Source organism: Mastomys coucha, unplaced genomic scaffold, assembly GCF_008632895.1.
Source record: "Mastomys coucha isolate ucsf_1 unplaced genomic scaffold, UCSF_Mcou_1 pScaffold14, whole genome shotgun sequence".
NCBI classification, from domain to species: domain Eukaryota; kingdom Metazoa; phylum Chordata; class Mammalia; order Rodentia; family Muridae; genus Mastomys; species Mastomys coucha.
In genome coordinates, this window is record NW_022196896.1 from 90,797,969 (window position 1) to 90,812,028 (window position 14,060).

At 37.0% G+C, this 14,060-nt stretch overlaps 1 protein-coding gene across 6 annotated transcripts in view; it reads left to right on the plus strand.

Moving 5' to 3' along the window:
- The window catches only part of Creb1 (cAMP responsive element binding protein 1), a 73,203-nt gene extending 59,143 nt beyond the window's left edge, over positions 1–14,060 (plus strand). For all 6 annotated transcript variants that reach the window (XM_031367736.1, XM_031367737.1, XM_031367735.1 and 3 more), the window contains one exon: positions 8,303–14,060. In XM_031367736.1, coding sequence (XP_031223596.1) covers positions 8,303–8,447 — 145 coding nt within the window. In that variant the 3' untranslated portion in view covers positions 8,448–14,060. The remainder of the gene's footprint in view (positions 1–8,302) is intronic.

Genomic DNA, 14,060 nt, shown 5'->3' on the forward strand with positions numbered 1-14,060 from the left:
TGTTTAAATTGTATATCTGATCTTGAGTTTCCTATTGAGAAAATTGCCCATTTCTTTTAGACTTTTATATTTTGGTGGAGTAATGGTTTCTAAGTATGTTCTTGTAATTATCTGGATTTTCTTGGGTCTATTGTTAGGCCCCACTTTTCATTTTTAACTTCGTTAATCTGGATCTTCTTTCTCTGCCCTTTAGTTAATTTGGATAAGGGTTTGTCAATCTTAATGATTTTTCTCAAAGGACCAATTCTTTGTTTCATTGATTCTTTGTTTTGTTTGCTTTTATTTTTAATGATTTTGGCCCTAATTTTTATTATTTCTTTCCCTCTACTCCTTTGAGGTGTGTAGTGAAAATTCTGGAAGTTTGGTTTCTTTGGGGAAAAAAAAAACACAGAAATATGTATTTGTTTTAATCCCAGGTGTAGAGATATGGGACTGCTTCAGATTGTCCACAGCATCTATGATTTGCCTCGTGCTCTAGCAGAGGCATGGTTTTTGCCAACTACAGATAATTTCTGTGTTTGGAATTTTGGGGACTCTTCAGAGGATATATATATATATATATATATATATATATATATATATATGCAAGGGACCCAAGATGTGCTGTGGCTTATTGAGTGGTTGCTGTGGTTGCAGTCTGTTTTAGTCATACACAAAGAAGAAATAAGAAAGAAGAAATTCCTGACAGTGAAGATTTAACTTGCCCCTAATCAGCAGGAAGGAGTCTGAAGATAACATGTCCACTTTCCCCCTCTCTCCTTTGTTCTCCCTTGTCTAATGTTAGTGGGTTGAAAGGGTAGAAGGAAAACAACCTACAAAAGTAGCCAAAATTCCAGAGGTATGATTTCTTCTTTTTGTTCTAGAGCCTTCATGTGTATTATCAAGTTACTTTGTATGAAATCTCTTCAGTTTCTTTTTTAATGTAACCACTTAATGTTATGAACTTGCATCTTAGAACCAACTTCGTCATGTCCCATGAGTTTGGTTATGTTGTGTATTCATTTTCATTCAATTCTAGGAAGTCTTTAGTTTCTTAATTTCTGTGTGGTCACATCTTTCATTCCGTAGTATGTTCAATTTCCATGAGTTTGTAAATCTTTCTGTTATCTCTGTTATTGTTGATAACCAGTTTTAATATATGGTTGTAAAATAGGATGCAAAGGGTTGTTTCTTTTTTGTTGTTGTTGTTTGGTTTTTGTTTTTGTATCAGACTTGCTTTGTGTCCAAGTATGTGGTCAGTTTTGGAGAACATTCCATGAGGTTCTGAGAAGTAGGTATGTCCTTTTGCATTTGGGTGGAACATTCTGTAAATTATCTGTTAAGTCCATTTGGTTCATGATGTCAGCTAGCTCTAGTATTTCTCTTGTAGTTTTTGGCTGGATGACTGACTGTTGGTGAAATGGGTATTACAATCCTCCCACTATCCAGGTATGAGTGAGTCAGTATGTGATTTAAGTGTGGTAGTGTTTCTTTTATGAGCTTGAGTGCCCTTGTGTTTGGTAGTTAAGAATTGAAATGTCATTTTGCTGATTTGGGGGTAGGGGTGAGGAGTGTATTTCCCTCTTTTGATTTACTGGACTCAGGTTATTTATTCCTAGTGTTTTCTTGGCTGTTTGGTTAATTTCTTAATGTTGAAGTTTTCTTTCTAGTACCTTCTGTAGGGCTAGATTTGTAGATAGATATTGCTTAAATTTGGTTTTTATCACAGAATGTCTTATTTCTTCATCAGTGTGATAAGTTTTGCTAGATATAGTAGTCTGAGCAGGTACCTCTGGTCTCTTAGGGTTGTAAAACATCTATCCAGGCCCTTATGACATTGGGTTCATTTCTGGTATAATAATAGATCTGTCTTTATATGTTACTTGGTTTTTTCTGTTTATAGCTTTTAGAATTTTTTCTTAGCTCTGTATGTTTAGTGTTTTTATTATTATGTGCCAAATTCTTTTCTGGTCCAATCTATTTGGTGTATGCTTCTTGTACCTTGATAGGCATCTCCTTCTTTAGATAGGGGTATTTTCTTCTAGGATTTTGTCGAAAATATTTTCTATGCCTTTGATCTGGGTTTCTTTTTTTTTTTAATTTTTTTTTTTAATTTTTAATTGGTTATTTTATTTATTTACATTTCAGATGTTATCCCCTTCCCGGTTTTCCCTCTGCAAACCCCTTATCCCACCTCCCTCCCCACTGCTTTTATGATGTTTGCTCCCCATCCACCCACTCCCACCTCACCAGGGGCATAAAATAAAGCCCAAAGTATATCTGGTTTTATGTGGGGGTCTTTGACTGACTTGGATTTGAGCTTTGTAAAAGGAGATAACAATGGGTCAGTTTGCATTCTTCTGCATGTTGACTGCCAGTTGGACCTGCATCATTTGTTAAAAATGCTGTCTTTCTTCCACTGGATGATTTTAGCTTCTTTGTCAAAGATCAAGTGACCATAGGTGTGTGGGTTCATTTCTGGGTCTTCAGTTCTATTTCATTGCTCTACCTGTCTGTCTCTGTACCAATACCATGAGGTTTTTATCACTATTGCTCTGTAGTAGAACTTGAGATCAGGGATAGTGATTTCCCCAGAAATTATCTTATTGTTGAGAGTATTTTTCGCTATCCTGGGTTTTTTGTTGTTCCAGATGAATTTGAGAATTGTTCTTTCTATCTCTGTGAAGAATTGAATTGGAATTTTGATAGGGATTGCATTGAATCTTTAGGTGGCTTTTGGTAAGATAGCCATTTTTACTATGTTAATCCTGCCCATGAGCATGGGAGATCTTTTCATCTTTTGAGGTCTTCTTCAATTTCTTTCTTCAGAGACTTGAAGGTCTTGTCATACAGATCTTTCACTTGCTTGGTTAGTGTCTCACCAATGTATTATATTATTTGTGACTATTGTGAAGGGTGTCATTTCCCTAATTTCTTTCTCAGCCAGCTTATTCTTGGTGTAGAGACATGCTACTGATTTGTTTGAGTTAATTTTATAGTCAGTCACTTTGCTGAAGTTGTTTATCAGCTGAAGGAATTCTCTGGTGGGATTTGTTTGTTTGTTTGTTTTGTTTTTCAAGACAGGGTTTCTCTGTTATAGCCCTGCCTGTCCTACAGAACTCACTCTGTAGACCAGGCTGGCCTCGAACTCAGAAATCTGCCTGTCTCTGCCTCCCAAGTGCTGGAATTAAAGGCATGTACCACCACTGCCTAGATTCTGTTGGGATTTTTTAAGTCACTAAAGTATATTATTACATCATCTGCAAATAGTGATTTTGACTTCTTCCTTTCCAATTTATATCCCTTTGACCTCCTTTTGTTATCTAATTTCTCTGGCTAGAACTTCAAGTACAATATTGAATAGATAGGGAGAAAGTAGGCAAATTTTGTCTAGTCCCTGATTTTAATGGGATTGCTTCAAGTTTCTCTCCATGTAGTTTGATGTTGGCTATTGGTTTACTGTATGTATATTGCTTTTACTATCTTTAGTTATGGGCCTTGAATTCCTGTTCTTTCTAAGACTTTTAACATGAAGGGATGTTGAATTATGTCAAATGCTTTTTCAGCATCTAATGAGATGAACATGTGTTTTTTTTTCCTTTGAGTTAATTTATATTGATGGATTTCTGTATATTGAGCCATCCCTGCACCCCTGGGATGAAGCCTATTTGATCATGGTGAATGATCGTTTTGATGTGTTCTTAGATTCAATTTGAGACTTATATTGAGTTATTTTTGCACTGATATGCATAAAGGAAATTGGTCTGAAGTTCTTTTTCTTTGTTCTGTCTTTGTGTGGTTTTGGTATCAGCGTAACTGTGGCTTCATAGAATGAATTATTTAGTGTTCCTTCTCTTGCTATTTTGTACAATAGTTTGAAGAGGTATGGGTAATAATTAGGTCTTCTTTGAAGATCTGGTAGAATTCTGCACTAAAACCATCTGGTCCTGGGCTTTGCCTTTTTTTTTTTTTTTTTTTTTTTTTTTTTTTTGGTTGGAAGACTTTTAATGATTGCTTCTATTTTATTAGGGGTTATGGGACTGTTCAGGTGTTTTATCTGATCCTGATTTAACTTTGGTACCTGGTATCTATCTAGAAAAATTGTACATTTCAATCTATCTTGTTGATTTTCTCAAAGAACCAGCTCCTGGTTTTGTTGATTCTTTATATAGTTCTCTTTCTTTCTACCTGGTTGATTTCAGCCCTGAGTTTGATTATTTCCTGCCATGAACTTCTCTTGGGTGTATTTGCTTCTTTTTGTTCTAGAGCTTTCAGATGTGCTGTCAAGCTGCTAGTGTATGCTCTCTCTAGTTTCTTTTTGGAGGCACTCAGTACTATGAGTTTTCCTCTTAACACTGCTTTCATTGTGTCCCTTAAGTTTGGGTATTTTGTACCTTCATTTTCTTTAAATTCTAGAAAGTCTTTAATTTCTGTTTTTATTTCTCCCCTGACGAAATTGTCATTGAGTAGAGTGTTGTTCAGCTTCCACATGTATGTGGGCTTTCTATTGTTTATGTTTTGGAGAAGGTACCATGAGGTACTGAGAAGAAGGTATATATATATATATATATATATATATATATATATATATATATATATGATAAAATGTCCTATAGATATCTGTTAAACTCATTTGGTTCATAACTTCTATTTGTTGCATTATAGCTCTATTTAGTTTCTGTTTCCATGATCTGGCCATTGATGAGAGTGGGTTATTGAAGTTTCCCACTATTATTGTGTGAGGTGAAATGTATGCTTTGAGCTTTAGCAAAGTTCCTTTTTTGAATATGGGTACCCTATCATTTGGAGTATAGATAGTCAGAATTGAGAGTTTATCTTGATAGATTTTTATTCCTTTGATGGTATAAAGTGCCCTTCCTCATATTTTTTGATAACTTTTGGCTGAAAGTTGATTTTATTCTATATTAAAATGGCTACTCCAGCTTGTTTCTTGGGACCATTTGCTTGATTTTTTTTTTCCAGCCTTTTACTCTGAGATAGTGTCTATCTTTGTCAGTGAGCTGTGTTTCTTGTATGCAGCAAAATGCTGGGTCCTGTTTACGTTTCCAGTCTGTTAGTCTGTGTCTTTTTACTGGGTAATTGAGTCCATTGATGTTGAGATATTAAGGAAAAGTAATTGTTGCTTCCTGTTATTTTTGTTGTTAGAGGTGAAATTATGTTTGTATTGCTGTCTTCTTGTGGGTTTGTTGAAAGATTACTTTCTTGCTTTTTCTAGGGTGCAATTTTCCTCCTTGTGTTGGAGTTTTCCATCTATTATCCTTTGTAGGGCTGGATTTATGGAAAGATTGGTTAAATTTGGTTTTGCCATGGAATTTCTTGGTTTCACCATCTATGGTAATTGAGAGTTTTGCTGGGTATAATAATCTGGGCTGGCATTTTTGTTCTCTTAGGATCTGTATGATATCTGCCCAGGATCTTCTAGCTTTCATAGTCTCTATTGAGAAGTCTGGGGTAATTCTGATAGGCCTGCCTTTATATGTTACTTGACCTTTTTCCTTCACTTTTAATATTCTTTCTTTGTTTTGTGCATTTGGTGTTTTGATTATTATGTGACAGGAGGAATTTCTTTTCTGGTCCAATCTATTTGGAGTTCAATAGGCTTCTTGCATGTTCATAGGCATCTCTTTCTTTAGGTTAGGGAAGTTTTCTATAATTTTGTTGAAGATGTTTACTGGTCCTTTTGAATTGGGAATCTTTGCTCTCTTCTATGCCTATTATTCTTAGGTTTGGTCTTTTTATTGTGTCCTGGATTTCCTGGATGTTTTGGGTTAGGTGCTTTTTTTATTTTGTATTTTCTTTGACTGTTGTGTCAATGTTTTCTATAGTATCTTCAGCGCTTGAGATTCTTCTATCGCTTGTATTCTGTTGGTGATGCTTACATCTATGACCCCTGATCTCTTTCCTAGGTTTTCTATCTCTGGGGTTGTCTCCCTTTTTGATTTTATTGTTACTATTCCCATTTTTAGATCCTGATGGTTTTGTTCAATTCCTTCACCTGTTTGGTGTGTTTTCCTTTATTTCTTCATGGGACTTAATGTGTTTCCTCTTTAAGGGCTTCTACCTGTTTACCTGTGTTCTCCCATATTTCCTTAAAGGAGTTATTTATGTCCATCTTAAAGTCCTTTGTCTTCATCTTGATATGTGATTTTAATCAGACTCTTGCTTTTTAGGTGTGTTGTGGTATTCAGGGCTTGCTGTGGTGGGAGAACTGGTCTCTGATAATATCAAGTAGTCTTGGTTTCTGATGCTTATGTTCTTGCACTTGCCTCTTGCCATCTGGTTATCTCTGGTCTTAGTGGTCTTGCTATCTCTGACTGGAGCTTGTCCCTTCTGTGAGTCTGTGAGCCTGTGGTCTTAGGTGTGTCAACACTCCTGAGAGACTAGCTCTCTCGGGGCGTGATTTGGGTGCAGACAGTTGTGGCACAGGGTCAGCTCCAGGGTGCAGATGGAAACTGGAAGGATCCCATTCCCAGCTGCACCGCTGTTCCTGGGTCCTGTGGGCTCTGGTTGGGTCCCGCTTGGGCCTGGTATTGGGGCCGTAGGTCTCAGCTGTGATCTTAGGCATGTCAGCACTCCTGGGAGACCAGCTCTCTCAGGTCGGGATTGGGGAACAGATAGTTTTGGTGCCAGGTTGGCTCTAGGGCCCAGATAGAAACCACTGATCTGGGTTTCTTATCCTTCCTGTTGTCTGTTATTTTTAGGTTTTGTGGTATCCAGTATTTCTAAGATGTCTTTTTTAGATTTAACGTTTTCTTTGATTGATGAATTTCTTCTGTCCTGTCTTCAAAACCAGAGATTCTCTCATCATCTTTGTATTCTGTTGGTGTGGCTTGCCTCTGTAGTATTAAAGTTTTTATTTGCAGATTTTCCTCAGTTTGGGTTTTCTTTATTGATTCTGTTTCAACTTTCAGGCTTTGAGCTGTTTCATTTCAATTCCACTGCTTATTTGTGACTTCATGGGTGTCTTCAAGGGACTCATTCATTTCTTCTTTGAGGCCCTCTATATTAATAAAGGTTATTTTAAAGTCATTTTCTTGTGTTGCAGCTATGTTGCAATACTCAAGGTCTGCTCTGATAGGTTTGCTGGGCCCCACTGCATACATTGTCCTGGCTGTTGCTATTTTTGTGCTGACATCTAGGCCTCTGGATGGAGAAGAAGTCATTCTAGGTGTTGGTATCTGATCTTGTGTTTGTTGTGAGGGTGATTTATTCCTTGGTTTCTGTTACCCTCTGGTTCTTAGGAGAGTGTGGTTGCTCTATCTTGCCTAGTAAGACAGTCTTCTGGGATCTGACACATAGTTGATCTAGGATGGTCCTGGAGGTGAGGTGCACAGGGAGGAGCAAAGCAAGGTGTTCCACAAGGATCTGCTTAGACCCCTGAGAATGAGGCCAGAGTGAGAAGTCACAAGTAGTCTTCTACAGAGTTGGGGATGAGACTCTGGGACTAGACTTGGAGGAATGTAGGGAAAGGTAAGGAGATGGGGGCAGGAGGTGGCACAGAGGCCTCAAAGGTGATCTGTGCTGCATAGCTATGGATGAGACTGGGGGATTGGATTTGGAGGAGAAGAAATGTGGGTGCAGATCGGAAATTAGTCTACTTGTTTCCCTGGTCAGAGTGGCATGTGGATTCCTTGGGAGTTACTGTTGGAGTTGTGGTCTGAGATAAGGCAATGAATTAGGGATGGAGGTTAGCAGATGTTGAAGGAAGAAACCTCTGCAGTTGTTTTGCTGCAGAGCTGGGGATGAGACTGGGGATTGGGTTTGGAGGAACCGAGGGAAAAAAAGAAAAGATCTGCAGTTAGCCTACATACTTCCCACCAACTTTCATTTTTGAAAGTCTTTGATTAAATCTGGAGCTCAGGGATTGAGTTATGCTTCATGGCCAGTTCATTCCATGGAGCATTCTGCTTTCTGTCTCGGCCTGTTGTTGTTGGCTCTTGTCAGGGTGCTAGACATAGGAATCCAGTCCACTCTAGTGCATCCGGCTCTTTGCCTACTGAGCTATTTTTAGGTAGTTGAAAGAATATGTTTTTTACATAGTGCATGTACATGTGTATGGAGCAGATAAGAAAAAGAAGTAGGTTCTCAGCTTCAACCGTGTGGGATTCGGGGGCTGAAGTCAGGTTGTTCCGTTTAGCAACAAGGGGCGTTACCAACATGCCACCTCAATATGATGGAGCACTTATTGTATGTATAATACTGAACATTTGCTTATTTCAGCTGTTTCTCTAGAAAACATTCTGTTCTAAAATTAGTGGAATGGAGTTTATGAACATAAATTTTTTGTGCTTTTCATTTTTAGGGAAGCAGCAAGAGAATGTCGTAGAAAGAAGAAAGAGTATGTGAAATGTTTGGAGAACAGAGTGGCAGTGCTTGAGAACCAAAACAAAACATTGATTGAGGAGCTAAAAGCACTTAAGGACCTTTACTGCCACAAATCAGATTAACTTGGGATTTAAATTTTCACCTGTTATGGTGGAGAACGGACTGGATTGGCCACAACCAGAAAGACAAATAAACATTTATTTTCTAAACATTTCTTTTTTTTCTATGCGCAAAACTGCCTGAAAGCAACTTCAGAATTTCATTCATTTCTGCTTTTGCATTAAACTGTGAATGTTCCAACAACTACTTCCACTTCTGCCCTCAAGAAATGTGCAGCGCCAGGAATCATGAAGAGACTTCTGCCCTCCATCTCCACCACCCTCAAGAAGTAATCATTTGCTTATTTGTAAATTGTTGGGGGAAAAGAGGAAAATGAAATCTTGGCTTTCTTGTTTTTGTTTTAGGTTTGTTTTGTTTGTTTTCTTTTCTTTTTAATGATTTCAAGGTTTGTGCTGAGCTCCATGCCTTAGGGACAGTTACCCCAGCCTCCTGAGGATAATGTGTGGGACACACGAGGAAAGGAAGGAAGGTGCAATGAAGAAGTGTTGATTGCCAAACTGATGTTTTTACACTTTCATTGTGAATTATGTAAAACTATTAAAGACATCCTTTAAATAAGGATCTTAGTGTGGTGTTGAGGAGTAAACTTTCTATGTATGTTCTTTTCTTCAGTACTAACAAGAAGTTGTCCTTGGTTCTGAGAAGCATTCGGTATTAGCTACAGCTCCTCTGTAGGGCAGTTGTTGCTTCTTAATTCCGTTCTGTGTTCAGCAGTTTGAATACATTAAAAGAAGTAACCAACTGAATGGAAAGCATGGTATTGAATTTTGAATTAAGTTAAAATCATAGTATAAAGCTTATTTTGGTTAGTACTAAATCTTAATGAATAGGTGCTGGCCAGGAAGCCAACTCCTTGAGTTATATAATAAGGTTTTTAATAAATAAAAACTTTTGTCCTTCTTTCAAAATCCTTATACTGTCACTCATTTACCTGAAAAGCGATTTCTAATTCACTGTTGCATTTACACTGTGCAACCAACAGGAATGTTTTCAAGATGTCAAGCAAAATGATTGCCCTTGGAAAGTACTAAATTGACAACCTTTTCTGTATTCACATATTTGTATCAGAAAAATCTCTTGAAATTTTTTTAAGTCAAAGAAGTTACAAGGATATGATTCTAAAACATTGTGTTAAATGCACACAAGAAAAGTAATTTTCTTCAGACCTTGGGGTGTGTGCTATGGTACAGTATTTGGCAAAACACTTCTCTCCCAAAGGTGGTACTGCTTTAACTATCCAAACGCTGTTCTCTTGCTAAAGATGCCCCTACTTAATCCTTACTCATCGTCTGCATTTATGTGTAACGTTGTTTCTGATAAGACTTAGTAGTAACTCATTTTTTTTTCATTAAGCTGATAAAATGTAAGAGTTACCTTTTTAAAAAACAAATATGAGGACAGTGGAGGCTGGCATGTTAGTTACTTCATGTTTGAGGAAGAACTTAGACTCAGAGGGTGTTTTATATTTGCTTTGGGATATTACGAAAGCTAATGTTAATGTCAGTATATATATGAGCGTAAGATGTTTGGCCCATTTCTAAAATAAGACTTTAGGTTATCTATAAATGTTATACGTTGTTTGTAACAAACCATTGTCTCTTTTCAAGGATGAACAGTTTGTGAAGGAACATCATTCTAAGAGTTGAGTGATGTAATAATCCTTATGTCTGGACAGTTCACCAGATTCTCCAGAAGGCTTTCAAACGACTAAAGTTTGATCTTTGTCCTGCTGAGCTTACTGGGAAAGAGATAGCATAAAAACTGTCTGTACCAGCATGTAGATGTATCATTTGCTAAACTTGGTGAAACAAAAATGAAGCAGAATCACAAATCTGTCAACAAACTGGAATTACTTCCCATTAAGTTAGAATGTCAGATTGAGCATTTTAAATGTCACAAGTGGAAAATTTCCCTAGTGTGTAGAAGTTATAATCTCTAAGTGTCTATCTTCAAAAGTTGAGACTTTCTACATAATGAGGAAATTGGTGGTCTCCTTAACTCTTTAGAGACCAAGGCAGTCTCAGTCATACTTACTAGTTAGATGGATATTAATTTACAGAGGCCTGGGCCTTTATGCTTGGAGCATGACTGTACTAGTTTGACACCACTTACTTGATAATGTGAGAAATATATGGTGTTGTGAATTCTGACTTTGAAATTTCAGTTCATACAAAAAGAAATCAAGCTGGATTTTTTTTTTAACATTAGAATGAGAAAAAAAAAAAACAAACTTGTTTTTGAGCTCTGTGGAGAATCTTTATTAAGAAAGTGACATAATTTTTTTAAAACTATCCAAATATCCAAAAGTGTATGTGGCCACACTACCGGTAATGTTTTTCTCTTCATGTTGGCCAAAAGGGAATGAAAATGTCATAGGAATCTGTACATATGCTACTGATTTGCCTAGAAAATAGCAAGTTTGGTATTGCTCACTTTGCATATATATAGTGGCACTTTTATCTATAGGACAGATTAACTCTAATAAAAATGAAATGGGGAGGGGTTTATTTTTGATATATTACTCTTCTGAGTTTTCAAGCTTTGATAGTGTTTAACTGAAAAATGGTTTAGAAAGGGCTAGATCCAATATGTTCATATTTAAAAAATTGATATGAGATACAATTTAAGTTCTTTATCAAAAGCAAGTACCATATTAGCAACCATCATATTGTCCTAGGTGCTGTGCTTGTTAGATGTTATAGAGTGGGTGGGGAAGTGGCATTTTGTAATATATGTGTACATATATACATACATACAGTTTATCATCTAAATGCTCTGAGAGCTGTTATGTCAGGAATGCTGAGTATTATAGCATCTTGAGGTCAGATGAGGTTCCACCCTTCTGTGCATTCTCCTGCATCTCTTCTGGTGTTTCAGTGACTGTATTACTCCAGCACTCACAACTGGGTTTTCTCTTTTCTTCCAGTTTTTTATTAGGTTTTTGTTTTTGTTGTTGTTTAGCTTGATGCTTTCGAGTATGTTACCAGTCACTTGAAAACTCCTAAACCCCAAAGCTTTTTCCCCCTGCTTTGTTTTTGGCAGCTATAAAATTTGTAAGAACATTTTGAAAACAGTGAGCCTTGTTTCAAGAATCATTTTGGGCAAAGACTTCTCCTGTTTCATTTGAACAGGGATCTTGTCAAGATGTTTTGATGGTAGGTCAGCAAGCAGTGCTAGTGTCTAAAGCACAAACCCAGTCAGGCAGGCTGTCCAGTCAGAAGTCCTCTTGGCTGAAGTTGGTCTCTGTCTCTCAGGACTCCTCCCTACTGTTTTCCACCATTTAGGGTGACATGGAATCATACAAATATTGGGGCTTAGAAACAAACATTTACATAACCCAGAATGCTTTTACTTACTTGAAGTGACTTCAATCTAAATGTCGCCTTTCCGGTTTCGGAAGCTTTGCTTCTCTGTCCACTCCAGTCAGCTAGTAACACAAATTGGTTTCTCTACCAATAGCTGCTTCATTTTCAGTTCCTTCCAGAGGCTTTGGTTTTGCCTTTGTAACACTGAAAACTATTGGCATATCATTCCCCGGGGCCCAATACAAAGGTTGTATATTTACTACTTGGGGTTGTATTTACATTAATTCTTTGTAAATGTCTAGTGTAACTTGCACTTTTTTTTTAAATAATGACCCAGTTTGGGTATCAGCAACTTGGGAAATTCCTTATCAGTGAGTTCTCAGCTGACCCTTTTGTCTTCCTCCTCTTCAAATCATGACTCCTTAATGGAAGCTTTTCGTTGATTACAGTATCATAGTTAGCCTTAAGCATGTTATAAAAGCTAAATATCTGGGAATTAGATTTGACTAATACTGAAGGAAAAATAAGTTACTTATAATTTTAAATTTCATCCTCCAACTTTAGTTCTATGTAGAGCATGTCAAAAAAATTTCAGAAGATTACAAACCTTGTTAAAGCAATTAATTTATTGTCATCATGGGAAACCATGTAATCATTGTTACTAAATCATTTTAATTTGGCTTTGTTAACTTCCGAGAAATGCTGCCTAAACTTGACTGGCTTCTGACTGAGGGGGAGTAAAGTATGCTTTGTTAGGCCTGTAGGTGAGTCATTCTAGAATAAACTTGTTCACGGAGATGTACAAAGCACAACTAGAGTTTTGGGTGGCTTGTGTGTGTCTTGATTCCTTTCAATGTTGTTAATGTTGACTTTTTAAGTTAACAGTCACTGCTATGTACTAGGAACTGGTTTCCTTGACTTTCTAGAATCAGTGGCCAAGAGAGGCATATAATCCTTGAGGGGTTGAAGGTATCATGAAGTTGAGTCAGTATGGAAGAATTTCAAACAAATCAAACAGGGTGCTGAAGTTCCGGCTGACTCCTCTGCTCATGGTATGCTTACTGATTAGTGAATGTAGTTTTAAGCCTTTGTATGTGTCCTCAGGGGCAGACAAACTTTAACAAGGACCAGATAACATTTGAATGGAGGAATTATATTTCAGGTGTTTTAGCTTGAAATTTATTTTTTAAAAAAAGAAAAATTAAAAAAAATAAATAAGAGAGCAAAGTTTGGGAAGCGAGTTAGCAGTATGAGAGCAGGCAGAGCTGATGATGGGTTGGCCTGTCCCACTGCTACAGTGGGGCGGGTCCCAGCTGGGTAAATCTTAAATTGTTACCAGCAAGAAAAAGGAAGTGTCTGAGAAGGGTCAAAAAGTAGGAGACTCCTACTTTCCCAGGCATGACTCACTCCTTGCCCATAGAAGTGGAGCGTGTCTAAGCGTCTGTCTGAGGGACATCTCAAGAGATGGAAGTCTGAGATGTTGAAAAAATCAGTAGGGAAGAAAGATCACTGCAGATCATAATCTATGTTGGCCACATGAAATGATTTATTATATTTGGGAAGTTTTATTTTCTTATGTTTTTTAAAATTGAATTGGTAAGTGCTTTATAGACGTATTTTTACCCAGGTGCCACTTCAATGTGTATGTAATAAAATTATTTATATTAAAAGTGGGAAATTTTGTCAACATTTTTCTGTGTGTGTAGATTTATTAGGATGGTGAAGAAGTGTGCTAGTTAGCAGTTTTCTGTGTAAAGCTGTCTTCAACTGACCTGTACACATCAGTTATAATGCCCCAGTGGAACCTAGACATGTCACTTAAAACTTTTGAAAAACAAAATAACCAGGGAAGTCCTAGAATGGTGTTTGGCTGTTTGGTTTTTCCTTGAGTACTGGAGTAGAGAATACCTCCCCAGAATTGTTAGCACAAAACAGGGTATTAGCGTTAGCTCTGATGTTCCTATTGGAGTAGAGTACTAATAACTATGAGAAGGGAAACACATTTCTAATAACCTTCCCTACAATCTAGAAACGTCCCTGTTTAAATTTTTTACCTAAATCTTTTTGTGCTTTATGTGTAAAGAATAAAAGTACCAAGACACCATGCATTTTATTAACACTATGTACATACTGGCTGCTTTGTGTTCAGAATGGTAGCAGTTACTTTGTATATTAAAGTGATCCTTGTGAATTTGTGAAATATTGTCATAAAGTGCTTTTCTTACTGTAATCTTTGTGGTATCAACTGTCATAATGCCCTTTTTACACAGACATTTATGTGCAGTCACATAAACATGCTTTTAAAAACTC